At 41.2% G+C, this 18,656-nt stretch overlaps 2 protein-coding genes across 2 annotated transcripts; both read left to right on the top strand.

Moving 5' to 3' along the window:
- Positions 1 to 1,049: 1,049 nt before the first annotated feature.
- Positions 1,050 to 14,308, top strand: LOC110067191 (uncharacterized). The gene is made up of 10 exons (XM_089275568.1): positions 1,050 to 1,579; positions 4,314 to 4,409; positions 4,686 to 5,588; positions 5,854 to 6,111; positions 7,230 to 7,583; positions 8,032 to 8,301; positions 9,649 to 10,116; positions 10,904 to 10,936; positions 11,119 to 11,160; positions 12,121 to 14,308. Exons 1-10 carry the CDS (start codon positions 1,465 to 1,467, stop codon positions 13,656 to 13,658), a joined length of 4,077 nt encoding a protein of 1,358 aa, XP_089131694.1. The 5' UTR covers positions 1,050 to 1,464; the 3' UTR covers positions 13,659 to 14,308.
- A 498-nt stretch (positions 14,309 to 14,806) lies between these two features.
- Positions 14,807 to 18,279, top strand: LOC149102077 (uncharacterized). The gene is made up of 3 exons (XM_089275573.1): positions 14,807 to 15,218; positions 16,082 to 17,065; positions 17,982 to 18,279. The coding sequence occupies exons 1-3, from the start codon at positions 15,116 to 15,118 to the stop codon at positions 17,987 to 17,989; spliced, it is 1,095 nt and encodes a 364-aa protein (XP_089131699.1). The 5' UTR covers positions 14,807 to 15,115; the 3' UTR covers positions 17,990 to 18,279.
- Positions 18,280 to 18,656: the final 377 nt, after the last annotated feature.

Here is an 18,656-nt window from a genome sequence, read left to right as displayed (position 1 = left end):
GTCTTGGAACAAATTGTCGAATAAATACTAGTTATGTAACGTTTTCGAGTGGTATACCATGATATATCCCACGATGTACTTGTATTTGTTTACAAGTGACAAATGAGATATTCCAAGGTGTACCAAGAGAGAGCGTTCTATAACTATTTTATATACCATGCAATAGAACTGAAATACTTTGGTCAACAAAATCAATGAAACATACGCGTAATGCACGACGGGAAGGCTGGGTGTAATACCGCGGAATGTACAACGGCTTTCCTTTATTCTGATTGGCTGTATTTTCTATGTCATGGTATAAACCGTGAAGCCCAGCTGCAAGTTCCCTGGACCTTGGTAAGTGCACTCAAGCGAGAAGGTCACAAGCGCCTTCAGAATCTTAAGTGCTAAAAAGGGTCTTTTTAAAGAGATTTCACTAGAAGTTTGGGGTTTTTTAATGTTCTCGACATCTTGCTAAACAAGGTACTTTATTCAATGTCTGGTTTTATGAGTCGCCAGAATATTACTGCCCATTACCCCCCGATGATACTGGTTAAAAGTCTATAATATAAAAGAAAAATTCTGTTTATGTGCTGCAAAGTGTTGGTCTGAAAAGATGCGAAATAGTGCAACAGGTAGCCATTGTAACTGAATTGTTTATTTTACGCAGTGGTTATTTCTCCATTGAACATATTGTGGTTGAAAAGTGTGTTCCGCAGTCTGGAAATATTGTCATATATGTGCCCTCTCAGCATAACATCAAAGATACTTATCTCACGGGCTCTTGACCTCATTCACTACCTGACAATAGTTAGTGTTGTTAGTGATAGGAGCAAAATATATTTGAATAGCCCATATTTATTCTCTTTTAAAGTGGCATTTTAAGCGTCAAAAACTTCTCATCTTCAAACGCTTTCCTGAAAACTAAACTTACAACAACCACAGCAAAAACCATTTTGGAGAACATCGACTGTTTGAGATAACGTTTAAAAAAAAACCGATGTTTCGTCTACACTGTCGTTTGCAACTGCTTGAATAATTAAATGAATGGAAAGAACAGGAACGAGCAGGTATCAAACAATAGACGACCGGTGCTATGCCAAAAAGAATAATTGAGATGCTTTTTTCATTAAAGAGCGCAACATAACTTCCCCAAGAAAGATCGCTGAATAACCCGCAATCTGAGACGGAAGAAGTTACAAAGAATTTAAAAAAGGACCTATTCGCATAAAGTATGTTTTTAATGACGTTTAGCTGATGAAGAAAGTCTGGCAAACCAAAACTGATACCACGGTATGATTACGTCACTCAAAGACGACAGGAGAATGAATCTCAGCAGGTAACGACGTTTCACTTATCCACCCCCGCGAGCCGACATTGCCTTGAAATTCAGCGCAAATATTGTCATATCTATTATTTCTTGGTAATTTCCATGTTGGCTTTCTGTACATTGATGCGTTTTTTGAAAAGATAGGCGTTTAAGAGATGAAAATTCTTCGAGGTTTCTGTGCGTTCATCGTTTTAACATTGACGCTGATCAGTGCTGGAAGAAAGCCCAAACCACACGGCCGTTTCAATGGAGCAAGACACCGTGCGATTGGTAGGTGGAAGTTTTTGCTTGGTTTGAATCACTGGTTCTTACACCTGGAAGATTCCTAAAATAAACTGAAATTGTAAACAGTACAAAATGATAAACACTTCTGACCATAGCCGGAGGCGATTTGGCTTCTCTCAAAGATGTCAGATAAATGGCGACGTTTTTAACCGACCTAAATGGCTTATACCTGCCACAAACAATCCAGTTTTATCGTTCCCAGAAACTAGAGCACGGGCTCTCCACATAGTCCATTTTCTTATTTGTCCTTCAAAGGTACTTACCCCGTTAAAAGAGAGTAAACATTGCAGCTTAGAGTGTTTTCAAATAAAGAGAGAAGGTTATTAGTTACGCTTGGATCACGGGTGGCCATATATTTTACGGAATCTGAGACTAACCTGTCAGCCAAAACATTTAACCGTTGATCTGCAGTTCATTAGTTTGGGTAGAATTTCTGTCATCGAGTCTACGTTCCTAACAATCACAAGTAATGTAATCACAGGTGTCCCTCGGTGCAGCCAAAAAATGAAGTTTCATCCCTTAATTAGTAACTGAATTTTAATCCAGGTTTCAAAGTAAAGTTAACTCTTTCCGTGTAATGATGAACATTTCCTCAGCGTGGACAGTTATATTGCAGGGGGGAGTCTTACCTGTTAAGCTTCTGTGGTCCGAGTTGTATACTGCTAAATTAAATGTCACAAATTTTAGACGTAAGTATTAATCTTGGCTTGGCACAAAATAAAAGGAAGCCAAACTTGCACCTTTTAATAATAGTAATAATAATAATAATAATAATAATAATAATAAACTTTATTTATGGAGTGTAGCTCACAACGGTAAACACTGAAAAACCAGTGAACCTCATCTAGCAAATGCAGTCATGTTCTTTCACTATGGCAAATTACAAAAAAAAAAAGCAATAATTCAACACAATCCTGGCATTTTGAAGCATCGGGTACTTAGAATTCAAAGAATTAAATTTATCGTTATCAATACCGTAAAATCCAACGTTAAAGCCCCCCCCCCGGTTATAAGCCCTCCCCCCTCCCGAATGTAAGCCCTTCTATTTGCTAACAAAGATATTATTCCTCATATAAGTCCATATAAAGTATAAGTGCGTTCCTTTTACGTTTTTTTTACAAAGATCAAAATTTTTAATCGAAGGTTATAGGCTAATAGGGTAATAGATTAATACGGTAATGGGTAATAAGGTAACAGCTCTAAATGGAATTTTATGTTAGCTTCAATTCGTTTCTCAGATACGTTTTTTCTCGTCGTTCCATTTTTATTCTGCTGATATGCGCCCCCGGATATAAGCCCCCCTCCCGCCCGTTTATGAGTCCACCCAAAACCCCTTATGGAGTTATATAAGCCCAGGACTTTCACGTGGGATTTTACGGTATTTCCTTTACTCAGTAGTCAAGAATTAACAGTTCAAAACATGCACGCTAGCCTTGTGGCAATTGCGTTGCCCTCCTGTCGAATGGTCCGGGTTCGAGCCCTGGCCAATTCCCTGGCCTGGGGGGAGCAATTATTTTATTATTTAGCCAAAAGTAAGGGTTTACTTAATTTGTTATGCAAAACTGTATCATAATAATTATTTTGACGGTATTGCTGCTCATAATTATCATGATTGAAGTCAGGACACTTAACAATTAAGCTATCTTGATCTGCCTAAGATGTAAATACAAAGTAAGGATATAAACAAATTAAAAGTTAATCAAGCGTGAAAAGACTTGAGAGGGTAGATAGGTAGGTGCAGTTTAAGAACATGTTTGCCTCCAGGCTCACATAAGGGATCATAAAGACAGAGAAATAAAACTTTTTAGTGCCTATTTACAGAAAACTATTTACATTTTTCAATGTTTATAACCTTCCAGAACCATTACTCTGGTTAGGACAGGATTATTTTATTCGTGGAAACTAAATTTCCATCCTGGCCGGAGGTTAGTGGTGTCAACACCAACCACTTATGAAACTAATCGCGCGAAACACTTCCATGCGAACAGGAAAAGCTAGTAACATGATAAGCGCAGTGATCTAATGGTCAGCATTAGAGTGCAGATTGGAATGTTGGACTGAATGTTAGGTAGCCCAAGAATTGGTCCCATAGCAAAACCGGATAAGAATTTTACCAGCTGCCTTGCATGGGGTCTTGCAAGTCCACTGCAGGTGGCCCGAAATATTTTTCCAGGTAGTTCTAACAGCGAAATGAGGTGCTATACATGAGAGGATGGCTTTTTTAGTATTTAAAATTTGTGCTAACTCTTCCACAGAGTTTTAACTATTTTTTTTATTTTAACGCACAACTAAGTATACATGGCACTGGCCGCGTTATTATGATGTCAGGTGCTCAATCCCATACTTTCCCATATATTTTTATCATTAGCAAGGTAAAAATACTGCCTCCCACAGTTTTACGTACTTAGTAACTATGCTTTACAGGAGTTAAGTTCCACACCTTTCAAACTATAAGGCTTTAGTTACACTTCTTGACTCATCTATTTGTTTTGGACACCTTAAATACGCCACGAGTTACTACAAACACTACTTAGTCCACCTGTACAATGAATGCAAGTAAGGTATGAAAGTAACGTCTTCCTATTCCGAAATCTTCAGCCAGCCGTACATCTCCTTTAATGAGGTTAAACCAGAACAAAAGCAAGCAAATATATTAATTGTGTAAATTATCACACTTGAGCGACTTAACACGAATTTGCATTTATAATTCATATTTCAGTCCATGGAAAAGAAAGAAAAAACTCAATACCAGGAATACCGTCAGGAATACCAGGTGTTTCAATTCCGCACGCCGGTGGAAATGAATCTGCTATTCGTAAGTATACTCAGGGATTTTCTCAGAATAAATATTTGATAGTCCTTCGTTTTAGCAAATTTCAGACGTATAATAGGTTTGATGAAACGTTTATAGCAAGTTTTTTTTTTGGTCGAAAAGTAACTGTTTTTTTTTTTTTGCATTAATCGCTACAAGATTGGCTTAAAAAAAAATCAGAAGAGAAGCCTCTTTTACAGGATTATGCACTCTCTGGACGAGGTGTAGTCAACGGTTTTTAAAAGAACTGAAGACGTCACATTTTTCCCTTTTATTCAGCTGTAATAACCGGAAACAATTCAGTTGTTCACGCTGCTACAGTTGGAGCCTACGCAGGAGCCCAGGCAGGAGCCAGCAGCGGGGCCCAGGAAGGAGCAAAGACGGGAGCTAAGGCTGGAGCCGAAGCCGGGGCAAAAGCTGGACTGGAGGCGGGGATGAAAGCTGGTGAAGAGGCTGGTAAACGAATAGCCCACATGATAGCGCTGGAAACTGTTCAAAAAATATTAATGGCACAAGTACAGAGTGGTGGCACTTTTAACATTTTCGGTCAGCATCCTCCCACCGAGAAGCCGACGCAAGGAGCAGGAGGCGGGGGTGGTGGAGGAGGCGGTGGCGGAGGAGGAGGAGGTACTGCCGCGACTGGTGGTACTGCTGGAACAGCTGGAACGGCTGGTACTGCTGGTACAGCTGGCACGGCAGGAACCACTGGTGGAGGCGCTGGTGGTGGTGGAGGAGGAGGAGGGGGAGGAGCCGGTGGAGCTGAGGCAGGTGGAGGAGCTGAGGCAGGTGGTGGAGCCGAAGCCGGTGGTGGAGCCGCAGCCGGTGGTGGAGCCGCAGCAGGAGCCGGTGCGGAGGCAGAAGCAGAAGCGGGAGTAACGGTTGGTCTACCTATTGTGGGTGGTGTTGTGGGTGGAGGGGGTGGAGCTGCTGCTGCCGCTGCCGTTGCCGCTGCCGGGGCGGGTGCTGGAGCAGGTGCTGGTGCAGGAGGTGGAGCGGGAGCTGGTGCCGGTGCCGGAGCCGGAGCCGGAGCCGGAGCTGCAGCAGGTGCAGCAAGTATAGCAGGAGCAGGAGCATCAGCCGGTGGAGCTGCTGGAGCAATAGCCGCTATATCTGCAGCTGCTATGGCTACAGCTAGTGCTACTGCAGCGACGGAGGTTACCAGCAGTGGAGCAGCAAAATCCTGTAAGTAATTTTCTTTCGAGAGTTCACTTGACTGAAACCAATCACACTACATGTATGCAAGGTGCCTCTACAACTTCGGAACTTCAGTAATCCAACTCTCTTTACGTCGGGGCATATAAAAAGGGTAACTAACAGCGAGTTTCGCAGAAGCACGGAGCACCGCAGCTGATGAAGGTTCCTGTTTTAGAAGGGTCAAATTATTCTGACCATAGAAGTGGGAAGCCATTTGCTGATTTTTGTTTTTTTCCTCTCTTTCGTTTTTCAGTCAGGCAGGGCGCGATGTATCTAATTTACTCTATAAACCATCCCGCCATACAGAATTACCAACAGAACGCACTCTTATACGTCAAGGGTGAAGACCTTATGATAGGACCAACTGGCCAATACTTCATTGCACATGTTCCCGGGTTCAGCCGGGATCGAAACACCATCTCTTTGGAGTCCTACTGCAAACGAGGCTATTTCCTGAGGCAAAAGAAATATGGTTTTATGCTTAGAGCAACCCACGCGAGTTTAAACTTTGGTAAATATTCAGTGAATACATCATAATAAGAAGTAATTTCTGATTTCTCAGAGCTGCTCAAGATCACGTATTACTCTTATTGGTTGATTTATTGTCACGTGGCAATGCCTAAATCCAAATGTTGCCCGGAGTGCGACAATCAAGCAATTATCGCCTGCTCTTCCACTGAGCAGAGGTTCATATTGCCTTATTTCTTTACACTAAACTCCAGCTATAAAGCAAAACACTTAATTACTGGTCCCTTGAAAAACAATTAAATTAGTTTTGTTCTCCCAAGAACCTTGGAAAATCGAGGGAAAACAAAACGGACTGTTTCCCTCGGGGCCCAATGATATAATGACAGGTTTGTCGCTGTTTAACGTTAGTCCACATGTTTCAAAGGAGGGAGTTCTAGTCCCTATAATGGTCTGTGTAGGGAGGCCTTGTCCACAAACACCTTTTTGCGACTGAAGGTATATAGGGGTAGGCATGTTGTGAGTTGGTGTGTATGTAAACTGGATGGTGGAAAACTGTTGTTTGGGTATTTTTAAAGGCCCTTTTCAAAATGTCTCAAAAGAATGCACCGTACCGGAATGGATAATCATCAAAGTATTTTTAAGAGATTACTAAAACCAGGTTAGATGAAAAGGATGCAATGTGCCTACTGAAGATATGAGAAAGAACTACCATTCTATATGGAAAACAAATGCGGAAAGGGTTACTTTTTCTACCAAAGTTAGTTTATGAAGGAGTATAGAAATGTCAAGGATGGCAACGCGGTTTAGGCACTCTCTAAGTTTAAACGATGTTTGGTACCTCTCCTCCCCTTTCGTCCTTCCGCACCCACCTCGGGCCAAGCGTACGAAGCGATTTTTCACGTTGGCCGTTCTGCCAAGTTCCCGGGCAAATCGCTGTCTGACTAAATACAATTTGTTAAACGTTTAAAGAAACTGAAGCTATTTATTAACTTTTTTTTCTCTATTTTTTCTGTCGTTTTCTCTTTCATGGAAAGACTCTTACTTCCAAATATCTGTATTCATATTCTTTGATTTGACACTTAAATAAAGTTATCATTGTTATCGTTATCGTTATCCTTATCGTTATCGTTATCGTTATTGTTATTGTTATTACCTTTTCAGCTAAGGACGCCACCTTCTACATTGGTCGTCGTCCGGATCTTAAAGACACATTTTCGTTTGGCTTGATTCATCAAGGCTGGTATTTAACGGCTTCAGATAAAGTTGGATCTTCGTGGAAAACAGCAGCGGCTTTCGACAATCACACAAGCGAATTTGCACTGGAAAGCTCCTTTATTGCTGTCCCATACGCAATGAACGACAATCCCTACAAAAATTGTGACACAATAGGTCCACAAGAACCAGAGCAGCCTGAGATTCCTCCTGGGCCACCAGGACAACCTCCAAGTATACCTGGGGAACCGCCACCTCCGACTGTTCCTGGAAAACCTGTATATCCCTCCGGACCGCCAGGAAGTAATCAGGATAATTACTTTACATGGGTCATGAACGACGCCACTTTTAAAATGTTTTATTCATAACATGCTTTAACGAAGGGCGTTTGTTTTCTTCAGTCAACTCCAACTTTCCCATTCTTAATCTGGCTAATAGTTTGCCTTACATGTAGTTATCCCATTCCTGTTTTTACACCAAAAGGCATTTTAGAATGTTTAAAAGTCTTAGCCATCCAAAGAACACAATGTTTTTTGCACATACTGTGGGACAAAAACGTTCGCATCTTGTTTCTGAATGTACTATTCCCTATTGGGAAAATCTATAACAATAACCTCTCGGGTGCTTTACAACTATTTCGTGAAAGTGAATTTATTATTAACCTATAAAGCGGAAGAAATTTCTTAACCTGTATGATAAGGGCTTAAATAGAACCTCCCATTAAACAAAAAAATATCACTTTGTTTCACAGGTAAATGTATTGCACTTCGTTTCATCAACATGATTGGTCATCCGTTCCACCTTATATCACACATGAAAGCAACGGGATGGCAAGTTACTGGGGATGAGTTCAAAATAAGACTAACGTTCAAAAACCCTGACCTTCACAAGTTTATCACTTTTAGAGCAGAAGATCTTTACGGACAGCTCATACTTCACTTGGATGGTGACAAAACCATTTCAGTTATGCCTAGAACTGACTGCTCGGAATATATTAACGTTCAAGTAACTGGTGTACCAGGTGAGTTTCGAAGCCAAAAACTGGACTTAAGCATCGTAAAGATATACTTTATTCCCAGAATTATGTTAATTTTGTCTCCAATGAATAGGGCCTAAATGGTCACGTGAAAGATGTTACGATGGCTTGAAAGATGGACTTAGCAAAGTGTGCCATCCACCAATGTTTTCATCGTAAATTCTCCTTTTATCGTAAAACCTTCAAACCACCATAAGGTTGTAAATTTATTCATGAAACATTGGTCTAAAAAATTGGCAATCTATCAAAGTTCGTCACTTTCTTTCCATGCCTAGCAACGACTCTTTTCGACGTATGGTTTTACTTTGGCAAGATCACGTGATAGGAATATTTACCTCTAGCTGATCTTAATGCAATTAGATATAGAACATTATTCAATATTCTGAGTATCTAACGTAACGAGGCAATTACTTTGGTTTTGATTTTGGTTTTCCTACGATTTGAGAGCTTAGTGGTCTAACTGGTAGGTAATTGATTTGGTTTTGAATTTATGACTCAATTGAAAAACACTCTAAACCAAAGACCAATCAGAACCTACCGAATAATATTGGTTTTTCCTCACGTGACAAGCCACGACTAAAGACCAAGTTGCGAGCAACACGTTATTTTTGAATGGGTAGATTATTACCTTTGTTTTGGTCAAAAAGATAATTTCTTAAACTGAGGTCCCTTTCACACTATGCCGGAGAAATTTGAAAACGCAACAATCTCAGGTCAGATTGGATTTGTGTTTGAGGAAAACGCATTATCGCGACGTCAACGTTTTCGAAAAGCTTCGTTTTCAAAATGATTTTCGTCCATGCTAAAACGTAAAGCCTGTGTTTTCAAATTCCTTCGGTTTGAAGAGCGTTTTTCAAAAGCTCCGTTTTCGTCACGGATTAGCGTAGACGGTGGGCCTAACCGTCGAAATAGAATGCTAATTGAGCTTTTAAACATAAATTTTAAATGTAAATTTCACTCTCAACATGAGATGTTTGTTAGCATGACTGAACTCTTTTGAGAAGAGCAGGCAGCTGTACCCACGCCAGTCACGTGGTCAATCCTCGCCGTTTTCAAAACAACCAGATAATCATGATGATTGAAATATGCGTGGAACGAGCGTATGAATGAATGCGTGTGGAATGTGCGTGGAATGTGTGTAAGGTAAACACAAACCAGTTCCTTATTACATGCGTTTTTAGCGTTATCCGAATTGTTGAATATAATTATGAGGTCGTCTCTTGAAAACTGCAATAGGTTTGATTGATCTGCTCTATTTTGATAACTTCATATTAAATTATTGTATAAAGTTATTCTCCAGTGAGAAATTTATTTTATCTTTTGTCATTTAAGCGCCGAGTCCAGCGCCACCGTCACCTCCACCAGCCGCCCCTCCACAGATAACACCAGCACCACCAACGGCTCCTGCAGGGCAGCCACCAGCACCTCCAGCATCTCCAGCTCCCCCACCACTTCCTCCTCCACCTGCACCACCGCCTGCACCACCCCCTGCACCGCCACCTGCACCACCACCGCCGCCGCCGCCACCACCACCGCCACCACCTCCACCGCCAGCAGAGCCCCCAGCAATGGCTCCACCAGCTCCACCACCAGCAGGACCTCCACCTCAACCTCCACCTTCCCCACCACCATCACCACCACCACCACCACCACCACCATCGCCACCGCCGCCACCACCGCTAGCCCCACCACCACCGCCGCCGCCGTCTCCACCACCTTCGCTAGCCCCTCCTGCAGCGCCACCAGTGGCACCCCCACCAGCCCCACCACCACAGCAGCCACCGCCCGTTCCAGTCACAGGTAAGTGATGTTTCTTGGGAAGAGAGTTACTGACAGGTAGACGCTGTAGTTTTAGGGAAAATGAGCTTCATAAAAGTTTAATCTGTTATTATTTAACGGTTGTTGCTTAACGTAAATAACTTAATAATGGAGCAAACTCGTGAAATACGCAGTGAATGGTAATTGAAATGAGTTAACCTTATTATTAAAACGGAATTACTCTTTTCTGAACACTTTTGTTTTAAAGAGCAAAAAATTATAATGAGCAATAACCAAAGCTTATTTACCTGAAAATAACGATTGTAACCGTAAACCTTATTTCACAAAGATCTTTTCTCTGGGCTTCATGCCCACTGATTTCAAACGATATACACGTATTTACTCGCGAAATAGCGAAATTAAGAAAAGTTAACAGATGATCGACCCAATATGCTTTTCATGTTTATGATTGTATTGGCCATGCATTTCCTGCAAGACAGTGTTTGTTCGCGACATAGACATTATATCCACAATCCCGCTGTGCATGTGAAGTTGACCAAACCCGAACATTTGGATTTGAGTTTCATCTGAGGTCGTTACATAGGCACTTAGTGGACATTTGGCCCTCGTATCGGGTGCTCTATTTTTTTGCTCCTGCACTGTGCTGATGAAACCCAACCAAAGCCAAAGTTTCTCATAGCTGCATCTCGGCTTTCATTTTGGACTCTATCATGTCGTTGTAGCGTTACGTGTTCTAAGTGGTACCAGTCTTGCCTAATTTTAATTTTCTATTTTTATTTATTTAATTAATTCATTTTTTTTTTTGTAGCTGCCCCTCCGCCTGGAAGCACTCCGCCGACTGGTGAGTGTTTGATAATATCATAAAACATAAGACGAATTAATATTCAAACATTTTGTAATACAGAACGAACCAAAATACGTTTTTATCAGTTTGTCAGTATATTCCAAATGCTTTTTTGCTCTCTCGCGTTAAATTAAAGCACGAGGTCTTATATGTTTCTCTTTTATTTGTTTCTTTTTCAGGTGGAAAAGATGTACACTATCACTTCCACTACCACCCTGATGGTAAATAGACCAATTATTTCTAGCCTTTAATATTTTTGAATTGGTCTTTCATTTTGGTTTGTGGGGTGGGATCTTTTGCATAAGCTGGCTTCACGCTGCATGGAGCTGCCCGAACTAAATATTCGTTCATGCAGTGTTTTCAGTGTTACGTGCAGAGCGATTGTCTTTTGATATGTCATCTCTCGACATGCCATTCAACCTAGCCTAAATCGAAAATGTAAGCACAATGAACTGCTTTTATGGGTTTGCTCCGAGAAATACTGATGTCATTATTTTCAGGGAATGCCTGAGTATGAGGTTGTTAATGGTTGCTATTATTCTCTGTCTATATTCAACTAGTGTAGATTTTCCATTTCATTTTATAAAGATCTTTCAGTACACTCAGGAGCCAGTTAGTGACTGACTGCTTTGTCCCTCTCCTTCTGATTTCTGTCTATTGGACTCTATTATATTATTTCTAGCCCTTGCAGTCTAAGTGCGCAAAAAAACAAAATAGCAATTACATAACTTAACATGGAATCTCGTGTTATAGGCACGTAGCTTTGCCTAATGTCCTGCGTCAAAAACGCAATGCTCTGGGCAACTGACTCGCTCAGCCGCGAAAGTGTTCATAAGCAAATTGGAATGAAAAAAGTTAAAAAAGGACCTAAGACCCGCTGAAGATGATATTCCTTTACAATGCACGATGCCGATTAGCACGAGAATCTATGTAGTTAATTGTGCATCCAAAAGTATTTGCAAAGAGTACGATATTCTGCTGCAAAGAGCGAACGAGTTTTCGACGGTTTGGAAACCAAAAACTGAGATAATAGAGATGGATTTCGCGGCTGCAGCAAGCAGTTTCACAGCACTGTGTTTGGAGGCAGAACACAAAAGGTAAGGTGTTATTTTCCTAATTGTTGCATTTTCTTGTATATCAATGGAACATGAAACTTGTCTGAAAAGCTGCGTTCTTTTCAGGTAAATTAAAACCTTGCGCCCCTATTTGTCACACGCCGCACTCGCCATGTCATCCGACTTGTCCAATCGTATGCTGTAGTCCCGCAAGATATGACGAAATTCAATCCCTAAACGCTCTAAAACATGAAGAAATACCAATGCCTTCCTTGGAAAGGCCAAAGGTCAATCGGGAAAGCTGCAATTGCCTCATGGAATGTGATGGCCGGGACAATGGAAAGTGTCACGAGAAATGTACTTGTCATCCTGACAATAGAGATGCAGCCAAGGTGGACGCAAAAAAGATCACTGCTCGTCTGCAGGATAGAAAAGGACAGAAGAAATTTTCGCATCCACATATTGGATCTAAGGAGATGAATAAAATAAAACGTTTGTTTACGAAATGGATGAAAGAATACAGTGTTGATGGCCATAAGGCAAAGCAAAAAGGCCAATCGTTGAAGGACGAGCGGGTCAATTTTATTGACAAGATGCTGAACAATTATCAGCATTTCCGGAGAAAAGAGAATGCCTTAAAGCTTTTGCAAGAACAGCAAGACGAACTTAAGGATCAGCAGGAACATTTAGAAAGTTTACTGACACGAGAGGAGGAAGCCATGACGAAGACTGGCACTACGCATGATGCTGTTGCCACGCCTAGTCCAGTTAGAGCTGGACTGAATCATTCACATAACGATGATGTCAATATTACTATCACCACTTCCAATGCAACCCAAGCACCACCGACGACATCGCAGCCACCAGTCAATCAGCAAACTACAATCGATATTGAACTTATTAAGAAGCAAATAGCTGAGATCCAAACTCAACAAAGTTTCTTGGCCAAGCAGCAAACAGACCTGGCGGCCCAAGTGTCTAAAGAACAAGCTCTGTTCGAGCAAGCCCGGCAACTTATTATGCTACTTCTGAAGAAAAATAAAGGAGCTGAAGACCTTTCACCTACAGCTCCAACACCAACGAGACTAATAGCACCAGCAGCACCTACAGCTTCAGATTATGGAGGAGAATTAAACTCAGAGGTGTTCCCGAACGGAGAGCCAGTTCAAGCCTCTGGTTTGCTTAACAAGCTGCAGAATGTGCTCTCTAAGCTAGTCTTCACCGAAGATGGAAATACGCTACAAGACAGCCCTGGAGATGGCCAACAGATGATGTACCTCCAGGGAAACCAGGAAGACCAGCTGTCTAACGGAATGCAAAATGAAAATTACCAGAAAAACGAGATTAACAACCAAGCGCCTGGCAACATGATGTACAACGTCCCCGTTGAAATTGATCGGAATGATCTTAATGATTTAGGCCAAAGGAATTCCCTGTTTGGAAGAAACGATGTAAACGATAGTGAAGATGACAATGATGATATACCTTTTAATGATTCTGATGACGATACTGAGCCAGAATATGCCGTTATGGAGAAAAAGACGTTACATGCTACTAATTCAAGAGCTAATTCGGATAGAAAGGGAGGAATTCCAAAAAGGAACACACATAAAGGCCAAACCAAAAAACATATAAAGTACCACGTTGGTGGCAATCGCAGATAAGCTAAAATGATAGAGCATTTTTTGATCGTAATCTTTCTTAAGGGTAAACAGTGTGCTATATTGTTGTTTTGGAACATTGCCGGTTTGTATATAATGCTATACATAGATACTTTTTTCAGGCAAAATCAGTAAGTCAGTTAAGTGAGAATTGTTTGGAAGTTTGAAGGGAATAAAGCAAAGTTCCGTTGTTGAAGCCGATTATAAGAAGAATCCATTTTCAGGATGGTCGTCGCAGTGGCAACTGTTATTTATTGTATTTAAAATGGCATTGAAGATATTGTGAGTTTTGAGATAAACAGATAAATCACTTGTTTCTGATGTTTATAATACACCATACGTTCACTTGAAAAGTTGATTAAAAAAACTGTGCGGATCAAGATTGACTTGCGCGATGGAACATTCTGTATAGTTTCCTCAATAATTAAGGGCAACAAGCTTTTCAGATCATTTCATTGCTGTAATGACAGGATATTGAATAGTCCTTATTGTCAAAGAAAGTCATTTTAGCAAAGGGCTTTAAAGAAGAGAAGTTAAGAAGACTGTTATGCAGTAAAAAGTCAACATTGGGTAGCAGGTACAGCGACGGTTTTAAAAAATGGGAAATCTCGTTCCTAGTGATCTAGACAAAATGCAAACAAAAAAACTAAAAACGACCATGAATAAAAGGTAGCATGTTGGGAGAAAAGGAACAATACATGTACACCGAAACTACCTGTGCAAGTCATGTTTCATCGCCACCAACAGATCTGGAAATTGCCATTATTTAATCCGCGCGTCACCAGGTTCTATTTGCATTTGAATATCTTTTGGTTTTTGTCAGTGCTAGGATGTACCCCGACGCATGGTGGGAACTCAGAAGGAGCTTGCTGTATGTTCCCATTCACCTACAATGGAGAAGATTACAACAGCTGTTCAAACGTTGACAGTAGAAGGCTGTGGTGCGCTACCACGAAAGACTACAACACGGACAATAAATGGGGTTACTGTGGAAGTAAGTAAAAGCCTTCCAGAATTCACGTCCCAGAAAATAAAAAGCGAGAAACACAAATGTTTCACCAGCCAATGGCCGCTAAAACTATAAAAACGAAAGAAAGCAAAACTTTTATTCCAATCAATGTTTAACCAGAACTTCAGAAATAACATTTTGGTTTTATTTTCTTTTTTTTTCAAAAACATTGGGGTGACCTCTCTGCTGATTGGGATTAGGTTCTTCCCATTAAATAAGCATAACCTCTTTAAAATTTACCAGCTGTTAATTAAAAATTACAAATTGAGGATTTCTTGAAGACGCTAAAACTGAAATGCTTTATAAGGATTACTCCTTTATAAGGATTACTCCTGGCTCTGATGCTTGAACTAAAACTGCTAACTTGTCTGCATGGTGTCTAGATTGCCATCACACGTACGGTGGAAATGCTCACGGAGCATGCTGTCAGTTTCCCTTCACGTACAACGGCATGATGTATCATCACTGCATTCGAGGAGACCAAGTCAAGCCATGGTGCGGTACAACATACAGTTATGACCGGGACGGCAAATGGGGCTTCTGTAAAGTGAAAGGTTAGCAGTGTATAGAGTCGCTTTTGATCTTCTAAGGACTTAAATTTAAGAATAGGATTTAAAGCGGGAGCTTAGAGAGGGTAGCAGCCCACTTGCTAGCGTTCCTTTCTCTTCCAATAAACGTGTAAACATATTCTTTCGCCATATTGGGGTTGGGACAATGTCATAAGAACAGGTTGGTATTCTTGTCTTATATTAAAGGCATCAATCACTATTCTGCGGCTAAAACCTACAGATTTGTATTAGCTTTTCTTAGCTTTAAGATTGACAGACCTTGAAACCAACATACACTAAACTACGCCAACTATGTTCCACGTAACGATGCACACTTCTGTACAAGACTGAAATACACAAAAGTGAAAATCTTTTTTATGGGGCTACATTTAATTCAACATTACAATGTATTGGAGGGTTCAAGTTTAACGCACCTCATTCATAAAGGAAGTGAGCAAACAACATCAAAACACGCAATTCCATTTATTGTCGTTAGCAATATGAAAGAAAGCAAATTTAATTGTAGTGTAAATGCACTGAAGGCAAAGTGAGCCCTTTTATTCAAACAGACGGACTGCCACGGTTTTAGTTAGGACGTAACGGCGACTGCTCGACGTACTAAAATGCACAGTGAAGTTTTCAGACTTGTTTTAGAGTTAAAATAGCAGTTACTTTGCAACCATATAATGGTGATTGTCTCATGCAAGAAAATAAACGCCAGACAGGCCGCAAGTTAACACAGTCTTGTATAGGCTCACTTCTCCTTCATTCCAGTCTTATTAGAGAACACTTAGATTCTGGTGAGTACTACTTCTTGGTCTCTCAATTGCATGATTGCTAAAAGTGCCATGCGCACTGTCTATTTACAGTTGCGGCCGAACCAAAGCCAACAGAAAGCATTCATTTCCACGTCAATGTACCCTGCCCTGGCAACTGTCAATCACAGTGTGACGACTCGTGTCCAGCCCATTGTTGTACCTCAACGAGCTCCTGTCCCTCGTACTGTGCGCATTCTTGCAAGCCAACCTGTCCTGATGAATGTTGCGTCCTTCCTCTGCCAGTTATTCAAAACCCTCCTCCCGCCCCTGCCCCTCTACCACCTCCGCCTCCACCTCCACCTCCTCCACCCCTTCCTCCAATATACATTTCTGCTCCTTACCCTCCACCCCCTCCACCTTATGTTGTTCCAGGACCGCCCTCGACCTACCCAGTGGCGTTAGGACCACCTGCAACATGTCCTGCAGTTTGTAACACCGTATGCATGGGCTCCTGCCCCGTCGCATGCTGCACCAAATTTGCTTCGTTACCAGCAACACGTTTTTATGTCCCACCCCCTGCACCAGCTCCACCAGCGTACTACATGCAACCACCACCACCACCATATTTTCAGCCACAACAGCAGCCCTGGCCGACAGCGTGCCCTGCGGTATGTAGATCTAGGTGTGCAAGTACATGCCCAATTCACTGCTGTGACAGATCCGTATTGGACAATCTTAGACGCCTAGCAAGTGCAAGGGATCATCATCAAAATGTTGCAAAGTCACTGACGCCGGTAACACCAGACACTCATCTTCATCAACATGATCAGAAAGAATCGTCAAGTGCTGTCCAGCCTCCCCCAATCTCTCTGTCCCCACTAATATCAACTCCAACTGCTTCCTCCTCCCCGTGTCCAGTCATTTGTTCTCGGCATTGCACCAAGGCTTGCTCACGTGAATGCTGTGTGGCAAAGCCAAAGAGTGCACGTGTGTCGCGTTTGGATAATGGAGGCCTCGCGAGACGTAGTAAAATTCTTCACAGAAGAAAACCAGGGAAGAGAGTCGTAGCCCAGAAACGTAATTTTTTTGGCAAAGGTAATTTAAAAAAGAAGCGAAGACAATTGTGCGGCATGTTGTCAGCTTTAAGTTGTTCCGAAAAACCTAGAAGATAAATACGCTTGCAAATTATTCGCGGCATCAGCAGGGTTTTTACACTCTTGTGATACAAAAAAGAATGAACTCTAAAGAAAAAAACAATGTTAATTTATTTACGTTTTTGTTTCATGACATGACTTATACACCATTACGACGGACTGTAGAACAGATACGAGTATATGACAGCCCACAACCCGTCTTCAGCATGTGAACTAATGAATATATAAGGTTTAGAGTTATGAAATCAGATTCCACATAACCAGCTCAATAAGCTCCTGATACATAATTTAAAGAAAGATTGATTTGAGGCTCTTTCTCTTCCTACCGCGTTACCAGCCTCGACCGTAAGGAAATTCGAAAGCCGGCCCATGTTTGAATGTTAATGCTTTTAATCATTACACGCCGGACTGTTTGCAATAGTAGACAAGAAAACGAGAAACTACTCTTAAAGAGAATTGGCGGGGGAAATGGTAAGAAAAGAGACGAAGGTCGGTGTTTTTAAAATGTATTTGATCATAAAAATTTATTTTAGTTATCGCCTAAAACATCGTACTATTTTCTTCCGTTTATGGCCCGGGTTGTTGGAAAGGTGGATAACGCTATCCACCGAATAAATCACTATCCAGCGGATAGCGTGGTTTGTTTTGTTAACTCTTATCCACTGAATAGCGATTTATCCGGTGGATAGCGTTATCCAGCCTTCGAACAACCGGGGCCTGATGAACAACCAGTTCAGTACTGTTTAACTTTAAAAGATCTTTACTCTGCTCTCCTCGTTTCATCTTACCATTTCGTACATATTGCACTGATGGATTTCTCAATTCTCATTTTATCTCTTTTTTTTTTTTTTTTACAGATAATTAGCGAGTGACAGGTGGATTACCGGATTCAACAACATTGCAGTTTGAGTTTTACAAGCTATATATATTTGTATTATGTTGTATTTGTACTCGTACATTGTGAGACGGTGAGGTAGATAGCTCTTTCAGAATGAAAAGTGAATGTTTCTCAAGAAAAATATAGCAACGAGAAAATCCAATCATAGTGATATTATTGTTTATTTTCTGCAATGTGTTTAATGACTTTCAATAACCCCAGGTTCAACACTTGCAATATGATGTGAAAGGAATAAAAGGGATTTTTTTTAAACAAAAGTGAAGTGTAGTGTTTTCATTGCTAGGAGAGCATGAATGTAAATCGCGTACTGACCAGACTTGACGTTAAGTATCGATGCTTTCTTTTTCGTTCGTCTGGATCGAAAAACATCACATAACCACGAGATTAAAGTTGAAATGCGATTTCCATGTTGGAGTAAAACGTAATTCTCACATTCCGCCTTTTAAAAGCAATCGCCCCTTATGCCGCTGATTTGTCGTGGGAAAGCATTGGGAACACCACCACTGTTCCAATTCAAAATAGACAGCCTGTGAACCTGACTGACGAAGAGATGCTGCTAGGGAACTGACCTGAGCGGGAAAGGAAAAGGGGTAAAGAAGGACAAAAGGAAACGATAATATCAGGGTGTGGCCAC

This window comes from Orbicella faveolata, unplaced genomic scaffold, assembly GCF_042242905.1.
Source record: "Orbicella faveolata isolate gen_17 unplaced genomic scaffold, um_ofav_v1 contig_36, whole genome shotgun sequence".
NCBI classification, from domain to species: Eukaryota; Metazoa; Cnidaria; class Anthozoa; order Scleractinia; family Merulinidae; genus Orbicella; species Orbicella faveolata.
This window is presented reverse-complemented; position numbering and strand designations above follow the sequence as displayed.